The sequence below is a fragment of the Dermacentor andersoni genome, chromosome 3 (genome assembly GCF_023375885.2).
Source record: "Dermacentor andersoni chromosome 3, qqDerAnde1_hic_scaffold, whole genome shotgun sequence".
Lineage (NCBI taxonomy): Eukaryota > Metazoa > Arthropoda > Arachnida > Ixodida > Ixodidae > Dermacentor > Dermacentor andersoni.
Genome location: NC_092816.1, coordinates 54,626,743 through 54,650,963, shown reverse-complemented (window position 1 = coordinate 54,650,963; position 24,221 = coordinate 54,626,743). Strand labels below are relative to the sequence as shown.

At 48.4% G+C, this 24,221-nt stretch overlaps 1 protein-coding gene across 6 annotated transcripts in view; it reads right to left on the bottom strand.

Moving 5' to 3' along the window:
• Nucleotides 1-24,221, bottom strand: part of LOC126520803 (NAD kinase-like) — a 167,891-nt gene that overhangs the window by 31,465 nt on the left and 112,205 nt on the right. Inside the window, exon 1 of one of the 6 annotated variants that reach the window (XM_050169590.3) lies at nt 15,713-16,802. The exons of the other annotated variants lie outside the window; for them this stretch is intronic. Coding sequence (XP_050025547.1) covers nt 15,713-15,951 — 239 coding nt within the window. The 5' untranslated portion in view covers nt 15,952-16,802. Of the gene's footprint in view, nt 1-15,712; nt 16,803-24,221 lie in introns of those variants that run through there. 6 annotated transcript variants of the gene reach the window in all.

Sequence of the window (24,221 nt, the reverse complement as noted above, 5' to 3'; positions counted from 1 at the left end):
ACCGTGCCGCCTTCCTTCCACCCGCAAGCGGTGGTGCTTGCAGGGGCAGGGCACGGCGACGTCGTGGCCCGTTGCGATATACTTCGCATAAAGGAAAGGGGGGGGGGGGGGGGGGGGCGTTGAGAAGTATATTACAGCTGACCGGGTTTTCCTCGGCTTCTGTGCGGCTGGTGGTGGCCACGAATGCGGCTCAAGGCCTCCCCGCTTCGCCCAGCCCGTTCGCCGTATTCGTCGTCTAGCAGAGGTGGGGGGGATAATGGGAACGGCTCGTTAAAGAGCGGAGCGTTAACACAGCCGTCGGGGGTTCCTTAATTGCGTACCCGTGCCGACCGCGAAATTCCCTTGCTGATCGGAAAAGTGCCGCGCTAATTAGACCCAAATGGAGCGGTCTCTTACACGAATCGTAGCGACACCTCGCGCGGTGAGCATCTGTATGCGCATTCGCTCTGCCACGCGCAACGTGTGTGGCTGCTTTAAACGTAGAAAGCCTATAAACTATAAATTGGCTAGCAGACATTTCCATATAGAGAGCGCGGCTAGTTTAAGATCACTCACTCATCGGCCACATGGCATCGAAAGAGGTGAGACCCATATTGGCAAGAAGGCGCAATCAGAATTGACTCTCGTAAGTGGCAGGGAAGAACGAGGTCGCGCAGGCTGGGGAAACTTACCGAGAGAGTATCTGCAAGACAAGCGCCAAGAGGCTCAATGAAGGAGTGGGCGAGTATACACTGGACCGGCTGTGTTCGATAACGCACGTGATCTGGAGTCTTTCACGAGAGCTCGCGTCGCCGCTGTTGTAGCGGAAAACAATGCTTTGTAAACGCATCAAAATTCTGTGCTGCACAGGCACATTCCATTTGTGGTCATGGCGCCCAACGAGGTGTGTTGCATTTTCCCCGGGCGAAAGAGTAGAGGGCGGTGCAACCGAATGCCACTAAATAAGGGTACAATGTGCCCCGCTATTTCAACTAGATTGTTCCTTTTCTTTTCTTGTGGTTGTTCTTTAACAGTTCGAACAAGTGCACCGCATTTTTGGCGGCGAGTTCATTGTCGGCCTGAGTCCAGCACCTGCCTGTGCAAAGGGCTTTACGCAAGCATCCGGGAAACGGCTCGTTTAAATCGGAATATTATACGGGAAATAAAAAAAAATAAACGTATATCTCAGCGTCACGGCTGACAAAAACAGATCTCAAATTTTTTTTACTCACCGTGATAAGCGATTCGCTGAAACTGCACACGGTTTCGTGCCGGCATGACTAGTAAGCCAAAGTACATGGCGGCTGGCAAGGTTCGACGTCTTTTAATCTTAGAGTCTATATGAAAGAAGGCGTTACAGCCATTCCAGAATAAGGCCCCTGTATCGTCACGTGGCATGTCACATGGTCACTCCCGAGATTCAGCTGGGTAGCAGGGACTTCCCTCTCTCTTACCCGAAGAAGCAACATGCATACACCTGCCAGCTACCGTGCGCCATATAGCGTTTCCCAAAGAAATTACTAGAGACGGCTCTAGCACTAGTGTCTACGCCGGCTTCAAGCGTGACGGTTTAGTCAGCGTAGGCCTGGCGGGGAACTAGATGAACTTGCCTAAACTTCGCACTTCTAGCTTCAAACGGTTCCGAGACTTTGCAAATTGATCAAATAATATCGGGATATAAGCGCCGCAATTTGCCATGATTAACATTCGGTGTCTTTAGAGAACTACGATTGCTTCGAAAGCTAGAAGGATAAACCGTAGTAAACAACGCATCAAGAACGTCCGAAGCCACAGGCACGAAGACCAGAAAAATCGATGCACTAATTACCATCAGTTCCATGGCAGCTTAACGATTCCAGCTCCGCAGCTTCCCCTCGCAGTGTTTGTGTGAAGCACTGCGAGAGGAACATGGTTACAGCAAGGCAGCCGGAAACAGGAACTATAGTTTGGCGTCGTGGTTCAAAAGTGTTTTTTGTTTTGGCCTCGGATCATAATTAAAGGAATCGTGCGGCATGTTCACCTACGGAGCACGTGTCGCCTGCGTCTGGAAAGCAAAAAGAAAAAAGAAAATGTCTTCTATACGAAAGGCGCGGCTCCCTGCAGCCACGCCCGCTGGCGCACACGATTAAACGCGCGAGACCCAGAACGAGCTGAGATACTACGGGCCCTGCGAATTGACAGCAGATTCATTACGCGGTTCAGGCCGCTGTCTATACGACACTGCAGATTGCATCGCGCGCCAGCTGCCCAGCCCATTGCGATAGAGTATGACGTTATGTACCCTGTGTATCGCATGCATTCGGCAGTCGTGCCAGCACTGCATCTGTCGAGGCTGTTGGTCATCACACGCGTCGGAAGGTTCGATCGAGCCTCACAATCTGTGCGACCACCCTATCTCATTGCACATTTCTGATTAGAGATGCAATGCAGATAATTCGCTGTGCGCACGCGCGATGGCGTATAGCTGCCCGGACCCGAATGAAACGATAGCAGCCTATGCGAACCACAACACACTACAATTTCTAGATCCGAAGGGTATTGCGTACTGCAAGCCTTACCAACTGGTTACGCTGCGTTAACACTACGAAACTGAGTATAATATACAGTATGACCGACAGTACTTCCCTTGATAGGCCGGTGTTGTCTCCTTTTTTGCTGCGACCCTTATGATTTATATATAGTGTGACGACGCTCCATTCTATTCCGAACGCAACGAATAACGAAAACGCGCGGAACCAAATGCGTCACGACTTGTATAATTGAAGGTGAAAGCGCGAAAGGTGAGGCATGTATACCCGGAACGGTGGAATATAGAGGCACGGAGAACTCTCGAATAACGGCAGAATTTCAAAACATCGCAGAAGCTTTAGCGCTTAAACCGCGACGAACCTTGCGGCTCACCATTCGCTTCCTAACCCTGTATCGGCTTACCATTAACTTCCCAACCCTGTATCGCGGAGCAATTTTACGAGTATGTAGGCAAAACACCTAACCCGCAAGGGATTAGGCTCCGCGTCAACTTTTTTTCGATAACTTGTGCTATAGTTGCACTGCGAAGGTGTTTCAGAGCGGATGATAGGTGACGTTCAGGCGAAGCAATTGCCGGAAACTTATGCAAGGCTAGGTCCGCCTGCAGCAAGCAACACCCCTCCTCCTAAGCGCTTAAACAACCGCTTCAGTTTAAAAAAAAACACCGCATTACACGCCATCGAAGTAAAATGTGTGGCAATCGCGAACGTCAAACAACTGCAAAAAGTGCAGTGAGAGACCTTCAGGCGCTAGGCGTTACACCTAACAACGGTGAATCGAAGCAACGCAAATGTGCCTTATGCCCAGTTTATTTATAAGCTGTCCTAAAGCGAAGCTCCCTCTGCCTGTAGCTCGGAGTTTTGACGTTCGTCGTCGTTTCCTCGCCGATTATTATTCGGGAATATCTATAGACAACTTGGGGCCACTGGGCATACGTGTCCGAATAGACAACTTGCCGCCGGCTGCGGTCTTGCCAAGTAAGACAACTAGGGTCGCCGAGTATGGCACCCGTTCTTGGCCAATCCACCGGAATAAATGTTTTCTATACAGTGACCCGCAGGGTACGAAACCCTAAATATATTCAGATACGCGTCGTACGCTTCTGTGCGTACATCTCTCTTCGACGTTAATCCCTTGACATTTATCGTACACCGCTAGCGAAACGAATGCAAGCCAAAGCCCAGGGACCACCACCTACGCTCACAGTGCCACCCCCTGAGGGATCGTCGATAATGCAGGAAAGAAGCAGTTGAACCGCCTTTCCTTTCCCCAAAACAGTCACCGCAGCAAGTACACTTGCGAAAAATTGATAATAAAACATGTTCCAATCAATCAATCAATCAATCAATCAATCAATCAATCAATCAATCAATCAATCAATCAATCAATCAATCAATCAATCAATCAATCAATCAATCAATCAATCAATCAATCGCCTTCGCGCGCGTGACGCACGCAGCTCGACGAGGTTGTGCTCGTTACTCGCTAACTGCTGCTACCTCGCTAACTCAAACAAGTTTCACGTTATTTGGATTCAAACATCGCATGGGTGTCCTTTGTTTTCTTTTTATTTAGAAGAGTTTGAAGTCCTGAGAACCTCTACAAACTTACTTCATAAAATAGCAAAGGAGGTAGGAAATGAGCAGAGTAGTAAAAACAAATAGCAAGAAAAGGTACGTGGGATCACTGTCTTACGTAGCAGCACGGACGATTTTGTTCGGTTTAGAAAAGACGTGTTTAATTTTTCATTCGAAAATGAGGGCGCGAACAACGCGTACGTAGTCGCGTGTCCTTAGAATTGTCAATTCTGTAATAAAAATTTTTAAAAATCAACATGGTGTTGGCAGTTATAGTCACGACCTCCAAGAAACGTGGTCATGGCATGGAGGAAACAATGTCATGTATTTCTCGTTTATCGCCAATCACGTTCCATAAGTAGGATCGTCATGTTCAAACGCCATGTTGCAGTCATGCGTGTGTGTGTTTGCTTTTGTAGTGTCAACATGAACATCCCTGTTTGGTTATTACTTTTAAGTAAGTTAGGCCATTGCTCGAGGTTTTAAAAAAAAACTCAATTATGCGGTTTCCCAAAGCTGCACAGTTTCCTACAACGGACGCACCATCGTAGACAGCTCCGGATTAAGGTTGAGCACACACAGTTCTTTTCTTTTTTAATCGTGCACGCATAACTTGTTATGCTCATTGGTTTTGCATTCAAACACCATTAGTATGATGGCACCGCCGAATCGAACCCAAGACCTCAGCAGCAGAGCTCCACAGATAGTGTGAATCACCGCGGCGCTGGCTACTCCAGCTCGCATGCACATTTCGACCATCGTCGTTTCGACGCTTCTGCTATAAAAGTGTTGCGCGACGAAATAATGCGAATAACGCGTTACGATGAAGTGATAGAAATGAACGTGCGCGGTCATGTGTGAAGTGAATAAATCTTTCGTGGTGATATAAGGTGGCTCGCGTTCCCACTAAAAAAAAAAAGGAGAATACACTTGCTAACGGAGGGGTAGGAATTATACCCTACCACGGACCCAACTATCACGCCGGAGGCGAATAGTTAAAGTATTTCCCCTATCCCTCGCCCCTGCCTCACCACCATACCCCTTGCCCCCTTATACACGCAAACTCCAACGACTGACCGAGCCCACGTGCTGCTTACCTTCGGTGAGCTGACGACACAAGCCAAAGTCAGCATTGCAAAGCCGATGGCCACCACGAAATCAATTGTGACGGATTAAAAAGCTATAAGGGTATACATTAAAGTGATGCGTTTTCCCTTCCATTTTATCCGCAAGTATAAGAGACACTGCACCTCACTACAATAGGATCCAGACTGAATCGGCCGGTTGCCTTCAGATCGTTTCGAAGCATCTTACCCCGTGCTAATCGCGTCAGGAAAGAATAAACTAGTTTGGTGCAGGACAGTACCCGAAAAAAAAATTTTTCTACTGATCCTGAATAAAAGAAGCTATTAAAGAAAGAAGTCCTCCCAGACAAATAAAGCACGAAAATACAGACGCATGGTTCAGGCGCCGTAATAGTATGAACACCCACCTCTCCGGTAAACGGCTTTATGAAGACAGGCCAGTCGATGGGCGGACAACACGACATGACGTATCGATCTTGCGCGTACTCGTTGGAATACAGCCTGCACTGTAAAATAATATACACCCTTAGAAATGAATAACGGTGTAATTAGATCTATAACTCACATCTTTACCCCCTTTTTTTGGATGTAAGGGTGTGAGTTGTAGGCCAATTTACAACCGTATTCGCTTTTAGGGGTGTAAATTACTGTACAGCCTGGCGAACGATCCCGCGACATGTATCGGACTCGCAACTAATGCAGGCGCCGGGCGGACCAACGCTGTAAAGACATCGCCCGACCTCGACCTCATCCTTATTCGCGTAACGCTGCAGCCTTTGGACGGCACGTGAAAGCAATCAAGGCTGCGAGGAGATTGATTCTCTCTCTCTCTCTCTCTCTCTCTTTCCTCTCAAGGCTACAAACTCGTGTTTCGCGTGAAACGTCGGCGAAACGCGATGACAAAATCCGACGAAAAAAAAAAAAAAAGACGCGGTTATCTGTCACTCCACGCGCCGTTCGTGTGTCGCGCGCGGTGCAATAGAATCTATTTTTATCGCGCTAATGGAAGAAAAAAATATAACGAGAAAAATAAAAGTGGGATTCAGTGAAGCAAGAAACCTCAATCAATCAAGAGAGACTCGCGTTAATGGGACAAAGGAAGTCTTTGAAGAAGGCGCACGTGTAACACATGAGTCTTTCAGCATGATGTATGCTCGAATCACTGTTGGGCTGTTAAGGATACCGACGAGGAAGCTTGGACGACTCTGCTCAAGGGCTCCCACGTGGGGATCGGTAAACGCGGGTGGAAGAATGGAAGAACGCCGTGATGGGCTGGGCGAAGGCGTTGAACGTTCTGTATATACACATACACAGTAGCGACAAAAATATAAAGATATATATATAAATAAACTATAAAACTTTTTAAAAAATGATATTCTGCATTTTGGGTCTTCCGAGCTAAACTGTTCAGAAAATTGGCGCTGCGCTATGGCACACCGCTAGAGATTCGAACGATATGGCCGCTTGAGCACTCACCACCACCACGTTATTCGCGCCGCGTAGCCTAATGCTTTCACGCGCACAGTCAGCCTATTCCAAGAATGTGTCGCAAAGAAGTCGTATAAGTCAAACCAGTGTGTTCGAAAATTGCACGCGCTAGTGAGAGAGTTTGGTGATAACCGAGGAGGATTAGCCCCATGCAGTGAAAGGCTTGTGATGATGGATGCAAGACAGAAGATAACACACACACACACACACACACACACACACACACACACACACACACACACACACACACACACACACACACACACACACACACACGCACACGCACACGCACACGCACACGCACACGCACGTGTAAATGCAAGATACAGTGGGCACAATGAAATGAACAGAAGTGGAAACTGGCGCAACATGCCACCTCAAATAACCAAAATATTATCGATTTCTGTCCCCCTGGCGGCAGCAGAGCACAGCCTCTTTGACAATATCGAGAAACTGAATACAACTTACAGCTTAGAAAGTAGCTAATGCATTTCTTTTTCTACATGAAACCACAATATAACATCTTTTTGTACGCTGCTATGCACCAGTATTTCCTCACGAACGTAACAGTCGCTGAACTGCAAGTGCAGTGAGAATGCGTCTCCCTCTTTCCGTGCGTTGCTAACGCCTGTGAACATCAGAACTTATGAACACCTGACTATAGTCCGTGTGATGTTTCTTCGTATAGCTCAAGAACCGCTGTCACATCCGCTCTTATAAGACAACACAAATCAATTCTTCATTAGTAATAGACATCCGTTTTCTCCAAGCTATACGCCACCAAAACGCCGGTGCTTGACAGCGTGGCGTTCACAATAACACCCTAATACGTGCGATAATCGATGCCTAATGTTTCCGATTGAAGTATGCAACAGAAGGCAGAAATGCGAATACGTCAGGTTTTACGTACACAATTTTTTTTTTTCCTGGCGCTTTAAAGTTAAGCGTTGTAACGCGTACGCACTCGCTACTTAACGCAATGTGCACACATACACAAGAAAACTTAAAGCACATAAAAAAAAAACTGAAGCATCGATCAAGACATACTCTGACTTCAATTCAGAATTAAGGAGAAAAAAAAAAAAGGGAAGCATTTTGTGCTTGCTCAATAGCAAAATGGACGTCTTCGGTAAGAAAGGCAATCGAAGTTGTTGGGACTATTAAGCAAGGCAGGTACTACATGCAATGTTTCTAGGAAAACGTCCAACGTGATCTCAAAGGAATGGAGCTCGCGGGCGAATGGGTAAATTACAAAGCAAAGTCAGGAAAACGCTCAATAAATAAATCCCGCCGTAAAGGGACTCCAGTGCTGGGAGAATTCATTCCGACCGCTCGCTGTCGCAGTGAGAACAGTGAGAGCAGCGAAGTGAGAGCAGTCGCCAAAGCGTGCAGCCTAGTCAAGTGCAACAAAGCAAAAAAAAAAAGAAAACATAAGGAAAACATGACAATAATAAATGACATAAATAAGTAAATAAATGAATAAATTAATAAATCCGTACAGCCCTTCGTAGGATATGTTATTTTCCCGCTCGTGTCGCACGTCGCTCACTGGACGAAAGCGCAGATCAACCGCGCCAACACGTCACGTCGAGAGACGCGGTTTGTTGTGGCACGGGACATAACAGCGCTCGTCGCAAGCATGCTTGAGTTAGCCGCGCCGATCGAGGATACCGAGGCCGCAGAGTTAATGAAACCGCGATGCAAATCCGGAGCCGGGACAGCCGCGGAGGTCACACAGCTGTCAAGTCGTTGGCGGTCAGAGGTCGGCTCGCCGAAGCCCACCGATCCGTGCGCGAACTTCATTTACCGCCGCCACCATTTCAACGCGGCGTCCTTGGCTGTCTTGCCCATATAGGATACACCGCGTTTCCCATAACAAGCTCGCAAGTATAGGTGTGTCGAGCCACTCGCTATTACGTGACCCTCGGCGCACATCTCTTCTTCGTACGAGGTCTCTGCTATCTGCCCCGATCGCGCGTGACGTTTTTTTATGACTGCATTCGCAAAAACCCGGATGGCTCGTGAGGCCCGTGTCCAAATATGTGCACCTTCTGCTCTGTATTGGAGGTTGCTTCAAAGCGTACAGAAGAAAGCCTTTCCTCACGCACGAGCTTTGGCAAACGTAGGAGTCCTTAAAGGGCCCGCATTTATCGGGGAAGAGTTATACGACTGCTGATTGCCCCTTTCTTTCGAGACACGGAGTTGACCACCAACGTTTGGTGGCACACCCTTCCTGACAACGTACGAGAGCGAGAGAGAGAGCGGGAGAGAGAGAGAGAAGGGATGAAGGAAAGGCACGGAAGTTAACCAGACTGAGTCCAGTTTGCTACCCTACACGTGGGGAGGGTAATGGAGAGAGAGAGAGAGCTTAGGTGTAGGATGTCTACAGTCGGGTACTCAAGTCTGTTGCCTTCATGTAGCGAAAAAGAGCTCGAACTGCTTTCTGGGCTAACGAACTGTGAGGCCAGGCTCCCAAGATCTTCGCTTCCGTAAATGGCCTGTCATCCAATCTATTCAAGGCACACTGGAGCGTCTCACGTTGATTATCGTAGCGAGAACAGTGGCACAGAAGATGACTGATGGTCTCTTCGCACTTGCACTTAGCGCACATTGGTAAGTCCGCCATTCCAATACGATAGCTGTAGGAGTTGGTGAATGCTACTCCTACCCTCAGCCGACACAGCAGTGTTGCGTCACGTCGTGGAAGCTTCGATGGTAATTTAAGTTTCAGTGATGAGATGCTCAGGTGGAACTGCGGACCAAGCATGCAGGGATAAGAACCCCGCGTGCTGCGACACTACTACCACCACCTATAGTCTGAGTTTCAGTTTGTTTTATTAAAGGCAGGTTTCCTCGTAAAGCGAAGAGATCTCTCTAAAAAAATACTAATGAATGAAAGCAAATAAAATAAATAAGTAAAGGGTGGTTGGTTGGTTGGTACAGAACAACCTTAGCAGAGCTGTGCGAAAGGAACGCTTGCGCAGCTGTTTCAACAACAAGGTTACGTTCGTTCGGCCCAACTGAGAAGGAAAGCAAAAAAAAAAAAAAAAAACATGAGACTAGGTAGTAGCAAAAAATTGAGTCAAAATTAAAACAGCGGATACGAATACGAGGCCTCTATCAATGTCCTAGGCGTTGACGAAACAGAGTAAAAGAAACATACTAAGCCGTGCTTTGGAACAGATGGCTAGAAAACTTGTAAAAAAAAGGTTTCAGCTTCAATAGCATTTTAAATTTGACTCTGCTTTTGCTGAGAAACAGTTTTTTAACGGCTGTTCCTTCTCTGTTGGAGGTAAAACATTTTTTTCTTTTTACAGTTGCTCTTACTTAGCTGGCTTTCACCAAGCAGTGAGATTTTCCGACCTCGTCTTGCTGTACACGTGTACTACAGAAAAAAAAAAAAGAAAGATATGGCAGCAGTCGGGATCGGCAAGGCACGCTGCTTGCAGGCGTAGGCGTGGCTCATCCGACAGGAGTGATTCTTGCGCGACTGTCTGTCTGAAAAACATTTATTTAGATAAGTTTTGCATCAACACGTCGCGCAGAATTGACCGACACGAATGACACGCTGCGATGCACGCAGGTTCCTATCGTCTCATCAGCCTCATCGAGACATTGGCCAGGAGAAATACTGTTTCATTAGACTTGCGTATGAGTTCGCCGTCACTCTGTGTTCCACGTCCCTATGTTTTTACTCCTTCCGACAAATATGCGTGCGTAAGAATAAGACAAATCGTCGCAGAAGCATGGAGACCCGTTGCGCAAAAAGAAAAAAGTGGGTTTTACGTCTCAAAACCACTGTGTGATCGTGAGCCACGCCGCATAGTGAAGAACTGCGCAATAATTTTGACCAACCTGGGGCTCTTAACATGCACTTAAATCTACGTACATGAGCTTTTCTTTTTTTTCTGACGAGGACTAGTCTCTTTGTCCAACGAAGACTAGTCCATTTGTCGCAACGTTGGCTTTTGCCTGAGACCTTTCGGTAGAACACCGTGGAAGCTTATACGAAAAAGTAACACTCGGTTTATAAAAAGGAAGTTGTGAAAACAGACTGTGACCGACTATAACCAGTATATTATTTATTTACTTATTTATTTAATTATCTAGTTATTTACGCATTTTGAATAACAATTTTTCCTTTTTCTTATCTCTCTTTCTCTCTAAATCAAGCGCTTAATTTCCCTTCAAGTTCCACGCACTATGTTGCCTCGAATCGCGCATACGCAAGAGAGCACGGTAGCATCTTCAACCGGAAAGGTAGAAACGTACTCGTCGAAGAAGACAGATTTCCGCGTACTTGTCAAACGTTGCCACATTGTCGACATTTAGAACCGTCACTCTTCGGGTAAACGCCGGACTTTATTATGGCACCGACAATGCGAGCGACCGGATAACCAGTTTCTTCAGTGATGTGCGCGGCATCGACGAAAGGGGGCTGCATGCAGCTCGTTCGTCACCGTCACCGTCGAAGTTGTCACTGCAAATTTTAAGCGTTCAACCCGCAGCGACGCAACGCGCTATTTTCGGGGGTGTTTGCTATCGCGAATGCAACCGTCGGCACGCGACTCGACGTGCAACGGGAAGGTGCACGAGGCGTGAACGGGTATCGCCGCTGGTTATTGTCGTCGAAAATTAAACTGAAGTACGAGGTTTTACGCGCCAAAATCACTTTCTGATTATGAGGCACGCCGTAGTGGTGGACTCCGGAAATTTGGACCACCTGGGGTTCTGTAACGGGCACCTAAATCTAAGTACGCGGGTGTTTTCGCACTTCGCTCCCACCGAAACGCGGCCGCCTTGGCGGGGATTCGATCCTGTGACCTCGTGCTTAGCAGCCCAACACCGTAGCCACTGTAAGCAACCACCGCGGGTTATTGTCGTCGAGTGTAGGAATTCGGTATTTGCGCGGAAAGAAATCATTCCCGCGTGACTCGCTCCGTGTGGCGACAACCGGTTAACTACTACGCGGCAGTGCTTAATTTTTGGGTGGGCGGCTCCGCATGTCCCGTTAAACTACTTTACGGAGAGCCGTTCGCGGTGTCGCTTCATCTCGACTTCGGCTTAGAATAAAAGAAAAAGGCTTGTGTATCCGTACTTCTCAACATGTGGCCATACTGCCAATTTGTAAACGGCAGAATGGTCATAGTACAGCTGGCTCGAAATTACACACACGCATGCACAGATGCACACGCGGATAAGCAGCGAATAAGCAAACGATCAACAAACAACCAGCTTCGGAGCGCGAGACGTAGAGGTAAAATCCAGGGCGAAGCCCAGATCACGTGTCCAGCTTGCGTGTGGAAGCCCGCATAGCGAAGATGGCCGCGACGCGTTGCACGGACGCCCAGAATGCTGCATAGGCCCCCCTATTTATATGCGTCCAACGGTCGCGCGCAGCGTACGCGTGCTCGGTTCGAGTGTCACTTTGTTACATCTAGTCCTTTTTTTTCCACGAAGATTTGTCAGCCGATGATCAGCAGTAGTAAAGCTGCCCGTGAGCCAAGCAGCTTTTTCTAACATCCTCAACCGAAGGACGAAAACGAAAGCAAAATAAGGACGAAAAAGAAAAAAGAAAGGGGGTAGGGGGGGGGGGGGGGCAGGCCCATACGGCGATCTGGAGGCACAACTTCAGTACAACCGGACATACTATAATATTGCACGCGTATGCGTCAGAGGCAGGGGAGTCGCGGCAGGAAACACAATCACGGAGCTCATCTATAATGGATCGCTTCGGCAAGTCCGTACAGCTCTGTAAGCGACGTACGCCAGAGCAGCTTCCGCAGTCTCTCGCGCCACTGTTATGAAAGATCCGGCTTCTTTCCTCGTATACTTATATCGGGGAAGAAACGAAAACAAGGGCTGGTTATATCGCTACACTGCGCCCTAAAGGACTCGCGCGTTTCGCCGATCACGGTATGCGTGACCACGTAAACCGCACGCACGTATAGTATAGACGATGATAAGCCACGCACATACGCCCCCACCGGATTCAACGAGCCCGTAGGCGCACCTCCCCCCGCAATCTTGGTCATGTTTTGTACAAAAAGATGGATACTCTTCGTAAGAAAGCGTTTACGAGAGGGCGTACGCGTTTCGCAAGCGATCGAGGAAAAAACGCCGAAGCGAAGGCCGCGGAACATCTGCCGGTGTAGCGACCAGACAACGCACGCGTGCGCGTTAAGTCCCCGTCTCGAAGAGGAGGAGGAGAAAAAAAAAACAACGAGAAATTGCTCGGCCACCCGAAACGAAAGAGAAATACGTAATGACGGCAGCGACCGCGCCGTATGTCACGCCATGCAGACGTCCTCTGCTGTTTTGCCGCCTAGCAGCGCGGGGAAACCAAACACACATGCGCACGGGGAAACCGCTGCCAGCGGCAAGAAGACGTGGCTCAAACGCTGCCCGCAGCAAAGAGTGCCTTTTGAGCTTTCTATGATGAGAAACATTTCCCGAGCGCAACATTTGAAACGGCAAACAACATTACCGTTTTGCCGCCCATTATGGTGGAGCATTTGCGGTATGGCATCGGACAGTGGCGCAAACCGTCTCTCTCTCTCTCTCTCTTGTGTTCCGACTGTAGTACAACTTGGACAACAGTACATTGCGGAGTCTTACACGCAGCCACAATCTAGCAGTTACCGACGCGTTAGAGTGCGGTGCGTTGAATTAACTTCGGCTTACTCGGCGTTCTTCAACGTGCACCCAAACTATGGTCGGTGGACGAGCGTCTTTGATTTGGAAAGTAACAGCGCTAAACGGGCAAGGATTAAGGTAAAAAGAAGAACACGACACCGATGCTGACTTATAACTGAAGTTTATTTCGAGGAATAATAACATCTATAAGTACGAGCCGAGAGGGCAACAACTAAGCGACTGTGGATGCGCAGCAGGAGCCACCCTGCAGTGACGCGTATATCTGTGCAGTCACAATCATTTGTTGCCCTGTCGGCCCGTGTTTATAAATGCGATAATTCCTAGAAATAAACTTCAGTTGTGAGTCAGCGCTAGTGTCGTGTTCTCCTTTCTGCCTCAGTCCTTGCCCGTTTAGCGCTGTTACTTTCCAAGACAAATTACTACCAACTCGCCGAAGTTTCTCTTCTAGTAAAGGAGCGTCTTTGCATATCGTGTATCTTATCTGAATGCAGCCGCTGCTTCCGGGGGTCAAACCCGCGACCCCGTGCTCAGAAGCAGAACGTCACTGTCACTGGGCTAGCGTTCGGGAACTCATTGGACAACTCACGTGATGTTTTATCGCCAGATTAAGCAGGGAATCCTCTCCGTTCGTGGTTGTATAGGTGTTACCAGCGAGTAACACAACCTCTGCGAAGTCTTCATCACGGTTTTGCAGCACTTCTGTATACCACGAGGCTCTTTGCAAATCCCATTTATAACGTTATGTTTTGAAGCCATACGAAACGATCTTATTAATCGTCTGTTCTTGCACTAAGCGTTCGTAATATACCATGAGGCTTCCGCTGCAGTGTAGACGCTGCTCTAGAGGCGATACACGAATACAGGTGAGAGAAGAGCACGCCGACGAAGCCGCGTTGATTGAGCACTAATCCAGGACAATCCTTCGGATTATTTGCCTACTGTGGCAAACTCTGGCGTGGTCTCAGTACTCGTTTCACAGCTTTGCCAGATTCGCCTGCGATTTTTTTTTTCTTCGGGAGATGACACCCAGCATGCAATGCGTCTCGCACCATCGAATTGCTCTTTCACGGAGCTTATAGAACGACGCTGTCCCATCTTAACAGGCGCAAGTATCTGTACGAACATATCGGCTCATTCTTCGTATGTATGCTGTTGCACATTTCAAGCATCGCCGACGTGGAAATGTCAAATCTGAACGAAAAAAAAAAAAAGAATACCTAGTTGCGAAGGTGTTTCTCAGACTGTAGGCTACTGTACAGCACTTTCCTGTACCTCGACTCAGCGGTAGTTGCCAACCCTACGGACAACAGTCGCACGAAAATTTCTTCAACCTCAAAAAGAGAAAAAATAAAGCACAGCAATACGTCTTTGCTATAGCATAGACACTTTTGTTTCGAGTTGTAACGATTATAGTAAAAATGTGACATGCAAAAGAACCTCTTTCAAGAGCTCTCTACAGGTTAAGGCGTACAAAATGCAGCAGGTATGGGCAATGAAAACTGCACATTACTGTTACAATTGAACGAAAGCACATATTCAGTCCAATCGTGACGTTATGAATGCTAGGCTTGCTTTGATGACATCATTACAAAGGAGAAGTTTCATTTTGAAAAAAAAAACTTGGCACTGGACTCTCGCTTCAAAAATGTTCCGTTCGTAGAGGTAAGAGATAAGGCGGGTCAAGATTAGATTATGGGGTTTTACGTGCCAAAACCACGATCTGATCATGAGGCACGCCGTAGTGGGGAACTCCGGATTAATTTTGACCACTTCGGATTCTTTAACGTGCATCTAAATCGAAATACACGGGCGCTTTTGCATTGCGGCCCTATCGAAATGCGGCCGCCGAGGCCAGGATTTGGTTGTGCGACCTCGTGCTTAGCAGCACAACTCCAAAGCCACTAAGCAACCACAGCGGGTCAAGGCGCGTCATGAGTGACACCCAATAGGCTGGCTGATAAAAGCTGATCTACAGACGATCTTACTTTGCTACCGCTACGATTCAATCGAAAATGATAATCGAATGTGCGAAAGCGCTCTAAGCACCGCCCGTGTCGCCTTTGCATTCCAGTATACAAATGGCCAGCAGCGAGTTTTCATCACCCAGAATCAGACAAGGCGATAGGAAGCGACCTTCGTAACCACCAAATTCAAAGCACAAGCATCCGTTTTCGCTGTATGAAACAGAGCAGTCAATTATACGGCAGTTTGTTCGCAACGTTTACTCCGGCAACGTGAGAAGGCCTGCAGCCTGCGAAAGTTGGGTACCGCCTTCATTCCATCGAACATGCAAAAAGAACGAAACGTTATTTCAACACTTGATTGAGCTAGAAAAGCCGTTTGACAGCTGCCTGTAACTCGTATGCATTCGCCAGGTCTGCGGCGACATGCTCGTACCTGAACACAGCGATCCTGGACTTGAGTTGGGCCACGCGACACTTCTTGTCGCGCGGGTCTTCGGACGGAATGTCGGCGAACGTCAGCATTGACGGCTTGCCGCCGGTCGTCGGGAACTTGTCCGTGCGGGCGCCCCCGCCACCCTGCAGCTCGACGTTGTTCACCTCGTGCACCACGGGCAGTTCACCCTTGCGAGACTCGTCCACCTCCGGAACGACCGTGTCTTTTAGACTGCTCATGGTACACTGCCGAGTTCTGCAGCTCCCTGCTTCCAGTGCAACCTTGACGCGAATTCGCTGGTATCCCTAGTCTGGGCTGGGAACCTGGGGCCCGCGCAGCTTGTCGCCGACTCCTCCACTGATCCTGCGAGTGCAGGACCTCGGAAACCAAGAGTGCTGCTTCGACCAACACTACTACGTCGCGTTCGGAGTGTTTCCTTGTAGTGAAAAAGCTGGACCTGCGGGCACTAGATTCAGATCAGCAGCTTCTTGCTCACTGATACTGTAACAGCACGGCTTGAAGAACCAGGCCGGGATCTCTATCACGCAGCTGCTACTAACTTGTTTCAGCCGTGCTCACCGCCGTCGTTATCTTGTTGATGGTAATCGGTAGTGTAGCTCGCTTCTTGGCTCCTGACTGAACCCGACACTACGAGAACTGTCACCCGCGAACTCACTTTAGCGCAGACGTGAATGCTCCGTTGTCCTGTCGGGTTGACAGCTTCTAACCGGTTGGACACCGACCCTGTCCGACAGCAGTATAGCTGGCGGCTCAGCAGCGTGAGCCGGACGTCGTCGGCGGTCGCAGCGGCGCTCGGTGATTCAACGCTGATGCCGCTCGCTTAGGCGGCTGCCGCCGCAGCGAAGACAACGCAGCACAAGACGTCGTCGCCGACACATCCACATTTCGCGCGGAGTTGCCCCCACCGGGTCCCCGCCTTTCGACTAGATAAACACGTTCTTCGTCTCGGCCGCACCACACCAGAAACATAAGCAGTGGTCTGTTCTCACCGCTCCGCTCCGGCGTTGCGCCGAGAGCGATAGAACTCACTCGCACGCAAGTTTCCTTTTCCACCGCACGCGCCCACACACGCACGCTCTCTTCCCCTCTTGCGGCAGCTGGCTTCGTCAAGAGAACGTCGTCGTCTTGCGGGAGAGGGTAAACGAGGAGGAGACGTGATCGGCTCGGCGGTGGAGAGAGCGGAAGGGGAGCCCCGTTTGTTTTGTGCACGCGCCCCTATTACAATTCCTACGCGGCGGTCGAGTGGTGCCTGTCGTCGTCGCCGAAACGACCACGATGCCCCTCGAGGCTGTCAGGAATCGAGAGGGCGAGAAGGAGCGCACGCACGCGCGAGTGGCAATCTCAGCCGCGCGCGCGCGCAGCACGTGTATGTGCGCGTGAGGCGGCGCGTGTGAGATGGCGGCTGCTGCACTCCTTGGACTACACGGCCTCGATAATTATTAGCCGACGCCGGCGCGTGAATTCGATCGCTCTCACTGGCGGAGGAGCGACGTCTATCAGCATCGCGTGCACAGACAGAAGGGGGTGGCCTTCGAGGTGCATGCTTCGAGCCTTCTCCCTTTTTTCACGTTCGTAAGTTTTGCATACGTAACTGTTTTCAGGCTGCATACGTAACCGCTTTAGCAGCTCTTAGGCTCCCGTTCCTGCGTTGAGCGTCGGCGTGCCTCGGCCTCCGTCGGCGTAACTGAGCGAACGCGGAGCGCGACGGGGGATGAAAGACGGCGATAGCGAATAGAGCACGAGGAGGAAAGCGGAGCGGGAGGGTGTGGCAAAAAGGTGAGGAGGATAGCATAGTGCCCGCAAGACGGGCTCTGCGGCAACGACCGCTACGAATTGGCCCCGCTGTCGTGTGACCGATGGGATGCGGTGAGTGCGTCAACCGATATCACATATGAAAAAAAAGAAAGAAACCGCTGCATGAGCGGAGGTCTGTCTGCGACGGCTGCTATTAATCGCGCACACGCGTCACCCACGCGCTGCTTTTCGCGATCTCCCGAGGAGCGAGGCAGTCGTGCCACTTTTCGCTCAGTTTATACACACTTAAGAATTATAAACACTTATACAGCTGCATTCAAATTTCGCATTAGGGAGTATCGTAATCGTAGGTGAATTTTTTCGAGCCCTGTACGTCGCCAAGAAATACTACTTGCTGCCCTGGCTATACAGCTTTATTACACAACACTTCCTATTCTTGCAATACTGTACTAACTTTCCTGCATTTTAAATTACCCACAAGGCGCTAACGAGGCAAAGTAATTGGCCGGAGCCAACATTCCGACAAGGGACACTCCAGGTCTGCATCATCCTGTGAACCTCGGTCTTGTTTTATACTAATTCTATGTCTTAATTGGAATTATTTCAATAACGCCGTCACCCTAGGCAACCATTCGCATTAGCAAGCGTCACAAAACGTACATTTCGTAAATGGGCCCCCGTACTAGGGGCCATACACTGTGATACACCGCGAGCGTATTTCTATCAGTGTTTATGAACGCCAATAAATAGGAGCCGAAATTTTGGTCTAACCGATTACTGAACATGATTGTGCTGTGCTGCGTGACAAAGTAAATTGAATGACACGTTCTGTGTCTCTATACTGTCTCCTTTTTCGGCCACACAGTGCAACCTTTGGACCCGCACAATGTAGGAATTCCTTAATCAAAAGACTAACGCAAATAACAGGGACACAGACAGAGAAGACGACAGGACGAGCGCTAAAATTAGCGCTCGTCCTGTTGTCTTCTCTGTCTGTGTCCTTGTTATATTACGCTAGTTTTTTTAATAATGATGACACACCAACTGGCCCAGCTTTCTGCCTTGATCGGTAGGAATTCCTTTTGCCAGATTCTGTTCCTCTCTTATCGCAAAATGCTCCGGACGGCCAATATTGCTAAAGGTTAACGTATATAGGCGAAGGGTCTGCTCGATCCATTGATGACGCGCCTAAAGAAAAAGAATTAGAGCAGAATCGTCACATTACGCCTTTCGCGTAATCAAATTCCAACTGCGCGTGATTCGGGATCGCGGTGGCTTATTATTATTATTTTTTTCAACTCGGTGGTGGTCGGAGGCGCGCCAGGTACGTTGCCGCTATGGAGTGACCGGAATGGCGCCGCCGCTCGCTCGAGGCGACAATGATGACGACGCGAGCTGGCTCTGTCGAAAGGAGGAGGGGCGAGGTCGTGGGCCCGTTTCCCGGATCTGTCGGCGGGTGCCGCACGCGACGGCTTCGTTGACTTCCGTCTGCCTGGTTGCCGTCCGTCCCGCGTGGAGTGATGAGAGCGGCGGCGTTTTGGCTTGAGCGAAGGCGGTCGGTGGCACCGACGTCACGCGTCGAAAGCGCCGGCGCATGGCCACGCAGGAAAGGGGGAAAAAAAGGGAAAATGCGCACGAAACAAACGCTTGCGTCTGGCGGGTAACGAACAAGAGATAACGCTCCCCGACCTTCGCTGTTCCAGTGTCTGCCGCCGAAGGAAGTTCTCCGTATATTCCGGGTGACGGGGTTTCCTCTTTGGTTTTCGCTTCTCTCTTTTGTGAAGAACTGGACGTGGTCACGGTGTACAGTGCGTGGAAGGAACGGCTAGAACAAGTCATTCGTGTCGTTTTTTTCCCCTCCACTCTACGTGAGCATGCGTGCAAAAGAGAGTGATTGTCTTTGTCCATGCAGTGCCGTTCGCACTTCCTTTTGTTTCGTCGACACCCCCCCCCCCCCCCTTCTTCTTTGCGCTGGCGTTTGTGACGCATGACGTCATTGAAGAGTGTCGGAGGTCAAGAACGTACTGAGAAGCATTTTAGCGCATGAACAACGGGAGAAATGCTGTTTGAAGTTGCAGGTAGGCACCGGGGCCCAAGATGCGAAGCTGCAGGCCTTATAGAGATTTTGTGAATAGCTGTGGTGCGTATGCGGGTCTTTCTGGTTTTGTCTGCCGCTATGCGTCGGCGTGATTATGGTGCGTATCGTCTCATTCCTCACCCGACAGCTGGAGTAACATTCCAGACCGCCAGACTCGCTAACACCCCCCAGCTTCTCCTTGACGTCAGCAGACTCTCTTTTTCAACGTCGCTTTATGATAAACCACTAATTACGAGAACCGTCTACGCTGAAATTCAGTACAGGGATCAACATAGAAGAAAAGTAGTTGTGCGATTTAGCACATACTCAGCATTCTCCCTCTCTTCTTTTTTTTTTTTGTACAGCATATAAAACACGTTTGTGCCCTCATGGACGCGTTTGTGCCACACTGTAGAAGGTGTGCACCACCTTCGTATCAAGTGTCTGAAACACAAAACTACGAGGCGGGCACGGTCTGTGCGGAGACACAATCAAATAACATCAAATCATTCAATTAATAACAATCGCAGAATTATTGGCACCAAATCTGCCATTAGTGTCCACAAGGACGACACTTCGGCCAGATTTGGTGCTTTTAGATAGCCGACCATTAACCCTGAAAAAAAAAAAAAAACATGTCCCAGGTTTGACAGCGGTTCGCTGAGAAAAGCACTGGTTACTTTACAAACATTTTTAGAAAATAGGAACACCTTAGGTTTATATCAAATCTACGTGCCCTCTAATAAAAAAATGGCATTACTACAGATATGCGTCATGAAAGTTTTAGTTAGTTATATCATATGGTGTGCTGTGTAATTATGGTCCCACTCGTCTGCAAAACTGTGAAGTGTGTATTTTCATGGCCAAATTCAAGTGGTATGAAATTATTAAGACGAAAGCCTCAAGTGGCTGGTTGCAATGGTTCATACCCGAAAAAAGTGGCGTCTAGTCCAGGGAGAGAGAGAGAGAGAACGACTTTAGCGAAAATGCCTGCAGAGTCGGTTAGGCTCCCTCCACACGTCTAGTCCAGTGACGCGTCTAGTCCAGTGACGCAATATATATATATATATATATATGTTCCAAAAATATCATCATTAATAATGGCTCATACCCCGTAAGCAAGCAAAGATGCAATGGTTGAATAGGAATGAAGAAACGAAAGAAAGAATGAAAGGAACGAAAGAAAGAAGGAACGAACGAAACAATAAAGAAAAGGAACAAGGAACGAAAGTAACAAAGAAAAACAGTGAGAAAGATTGAACGAAAGAAAGAACGCAAGAACCCTTAGGTAGTGCATTAGGTACTCGCTAGTGTCGTTTAGGAGGTCGCCCTACCGCGCCATACGTTTACTTCACACTGCGGCTCGTTATGTCTTGCAAGAGGTCTGAACCCTCCTATCGTATAACATAACGCATTACCGCGTGTGCAGCAAGGTTTCGCCTTCACGTGTTACAGGGGTGTAACATGATGCCGATTTTTCTCTCTTTTTTTTACAGAACTGTGAATATTGTCACTGTACGCTACCGCCGTCCAACGTCGATTGGAACACTACTTTGCCCTACGTTACTTTCACCTACAACTCGTCTATAGGCATGGCACCACCGGCTATTCACCATTTTTCCTTCTCTATATGGACGCGAACCTTCTCTGTCTCTCGATACCTTACTCAGTAGCGCAAAGCGATAGCCACTAAGCTTTGCGCGCATTCAGTTACTCTCGTAAACCGCCTGCTACCAGTTCAACGGCTTGCAAAAACCACCACCTTAGTGGTTTGTGCAAGGCCATCACCTGGTGGTCTTAAAGGCCGCCACCCTGGTGGCCTTAAATCGTTCTTTTTCGAGCTTCTTCGTTATCGCATGTCAAACACAAAGATCGAATGCTGGCCGCAAAAATACTAATCTCCGGGAATAGGTAACGCAGGATGCAAAGAAATGGATATATTTAGCTCCACGCGCTTAAGAGCTCTGCGTACAGAAAAAAATTCTTGCGCAATCGAAATGCGCATGCTCAGAACTTAGCGAACCATCTTACGTTGTACGTAATGTATGCCCTTGCGTTGTGCGCTTTCGTACGTGAAGGGCTTTATGTACGACCGTTACGTGCTGCTATCACGAGAAACTGCAGTTTCTCCTGATAGCTGCAGCACTATGGCATAAGTTTAGTGTAGTGGATAGTACAAGACTGAGCAGTACACACCGCTCAGTCTTACGTGGAAGTCAGGCGCTCGCCTTCCATGACGAATGAAGTCAAGTGTAATCGAAATCCGCGAGCGGCATTGGCTGCATTCCTCGAGTTCATACAACATAGCCAATTAGGCAGGCAGATTAGAATAATCTTGTTTCGATAGTCACTAAAAGCGAGCGAGGAAGGGCATATTGTCATTAAGCCAATTTTGCCATGAAGCTACAAAGGAAACCACTCGGGTTTCTCAGAAAGAACGCTTCGCAGCTGTAAAAAGAAAAAAAAAAATGTTGGTCCGGGAATATAATCCTAGACGAATGCCCTTCTGTGGCATTCGCTCTACCATCTAAGTTAGCCAGGAGGTTGGCGGGTCGCAAGGCTATAGGCAATTTATTTGACAAGTCGAATACAGCCAGACTGAATGCAACAATCCAGTTCTGTGCCAGCTCGCAAGGTTGAGGAAGGTACACGAAATAAAAATTATATATATTGTCGTCCTCCCGACTGTAGTGCATGAAGCTGCAACTGCGCGTTTCGCTTTCTTAGTTATCCGCAGGGTGTTTCTTTTGTATAGCTGACTCTGCGGCTATAGTCTTGAACAAACTGCGATACCGTGCATGTCTGCCGAAGGTCACTAGATAAGTTTACATTTAATCTGGGGATCATCGTGAAGAAGCAATCAGCGCATGTATATGTGAGACCTCCATGCACAAACGTTCGCATACGAAAAAAAATTATGAACGTTGCGCTCATGCGTGCCTGCAACAAACGCGGAATTCTCACGTCTGCGCTAGCAAAGCTTCTCAGCCCATGCTTGACTTGGTTTACATGACGCCTGTCGTGAACGCACCAAAGGAAACGCAATGAGCGTCTTGAGTGCGTTCACACCAGGCGTCATTTATATCAAGTGAAGCATGGGCTTAGTTTCGGATGCTGACAAGCATTTCTGAATACGGGGGTAAAACTACCAAATGACCATAACACCGCCCCCCCCCCCATTCAAAAGAAAGAAGGAAAGGAAAAGGAACTGCACAGATATTGACCTCTAAGTGTGTGCCAACAGGGGGCACGGGATATTATGCCGTCCAAACGACCTTCTTCCGCGGCTCGCGCGATGAGCCTTGCGAATGCGATGCTCATCGATTGGCCGCCGAGTCAAGCACATGCTTTCGTACTAATTTCGTGTGATTGATATCCAGCAGAATACTTCAGCTCGCTGCGGCCTATGTACACTGGAGCAATAAAGTATCATTATTCACAGCTTTTTGATATTTCTTACTCACGGATTCATTGATCGAATGTTATTTTGAAGGTTGTGTTGGTGCATGGCTGTATGCATCAGTGACTACTGCGAGGCCGGTCACATCGAAACTGTCTTTTTTTTTTTTTGTCTGCGGCGGCCCTCTCGTTCGGTACGAGTGAAGTACCAATTTATCATTGGAAACTTGTTCGGTTTCGCGCACTTGTATACTTAAGTCGTGAGATGCATCTTTTAACAGATCTCTCGCTTTATCTCGCTCTCGAAAGCAAAAAAAGAAAGAAAGAATGAACGCACCATTCTTCACGCAATATAAGTGGATCGAACGTTTCTCGCTACGGTTCGAAGATTCTTTGTTGGAGGTATTAGGATTAAATTCCGGAGCTTTACGTCAGCCAAAGCCTTGATGTCACGAGACACAGCGTTTTGGAAGGTTCCAGGATTATTTCTGACCACATGGCGTTCTTTAACGTGCACCTAAACCTACGTGCGCCAGCGTTTTATTTTTGCATTTCGTCGTTTCGCCCCCGTCGAAGTGCGACGCCACCACGGCGGGGGTCGAACCTACGAGCTCAACGGAACTCGCATTACACGCGCAATCAGAACACATCTTAGAAAACACTGAAAAACAGTTTCTCACCTTTGATAGCCTTATAGATTTCAGAAAGGCATTCGACAATATAAATCATAAGACACTTCTTGCTAAGCTTGAACACTATAGTATTCACGGTCACGCTCTCAACTTAATAAAATCGTATGTATACCCGCCGTGGTTGCTCAGTGGCTATGGTGTTAGGCTGCTGAGCACGAGGTCGCGGGATCGAATCCAGGCCACGGCGGCCGCATTTCGATGGGGGTGAAATGCGAAAACACCCGTGTACTTAGATTTAGGTGCACGTTAAAGAACCCCAGGTGGTCGAAATTTCCGGAGTCCTCCACTACGGCGTGCCTCATAATCAGAAAGTGGTTTTGGCACGTAAAACCCCATAATTTAATTTTAATTTAAAGCGTATGTATGTTTCAAACAACAATATTTAGTAATAAGCCACTGCACGTGCGACCCTTTAAAATTTTCTAGTGGCGTTCCCCAGGGCAGCATCTTAGGATCGCTCCTTTTTATTATCTATATCAACGACATCGTAAATCTCAGTACACTGGCGAAATTTGCTATATGAGCTGATGACAGCACCATTCTATTAACGTTCTATGACCTAAAC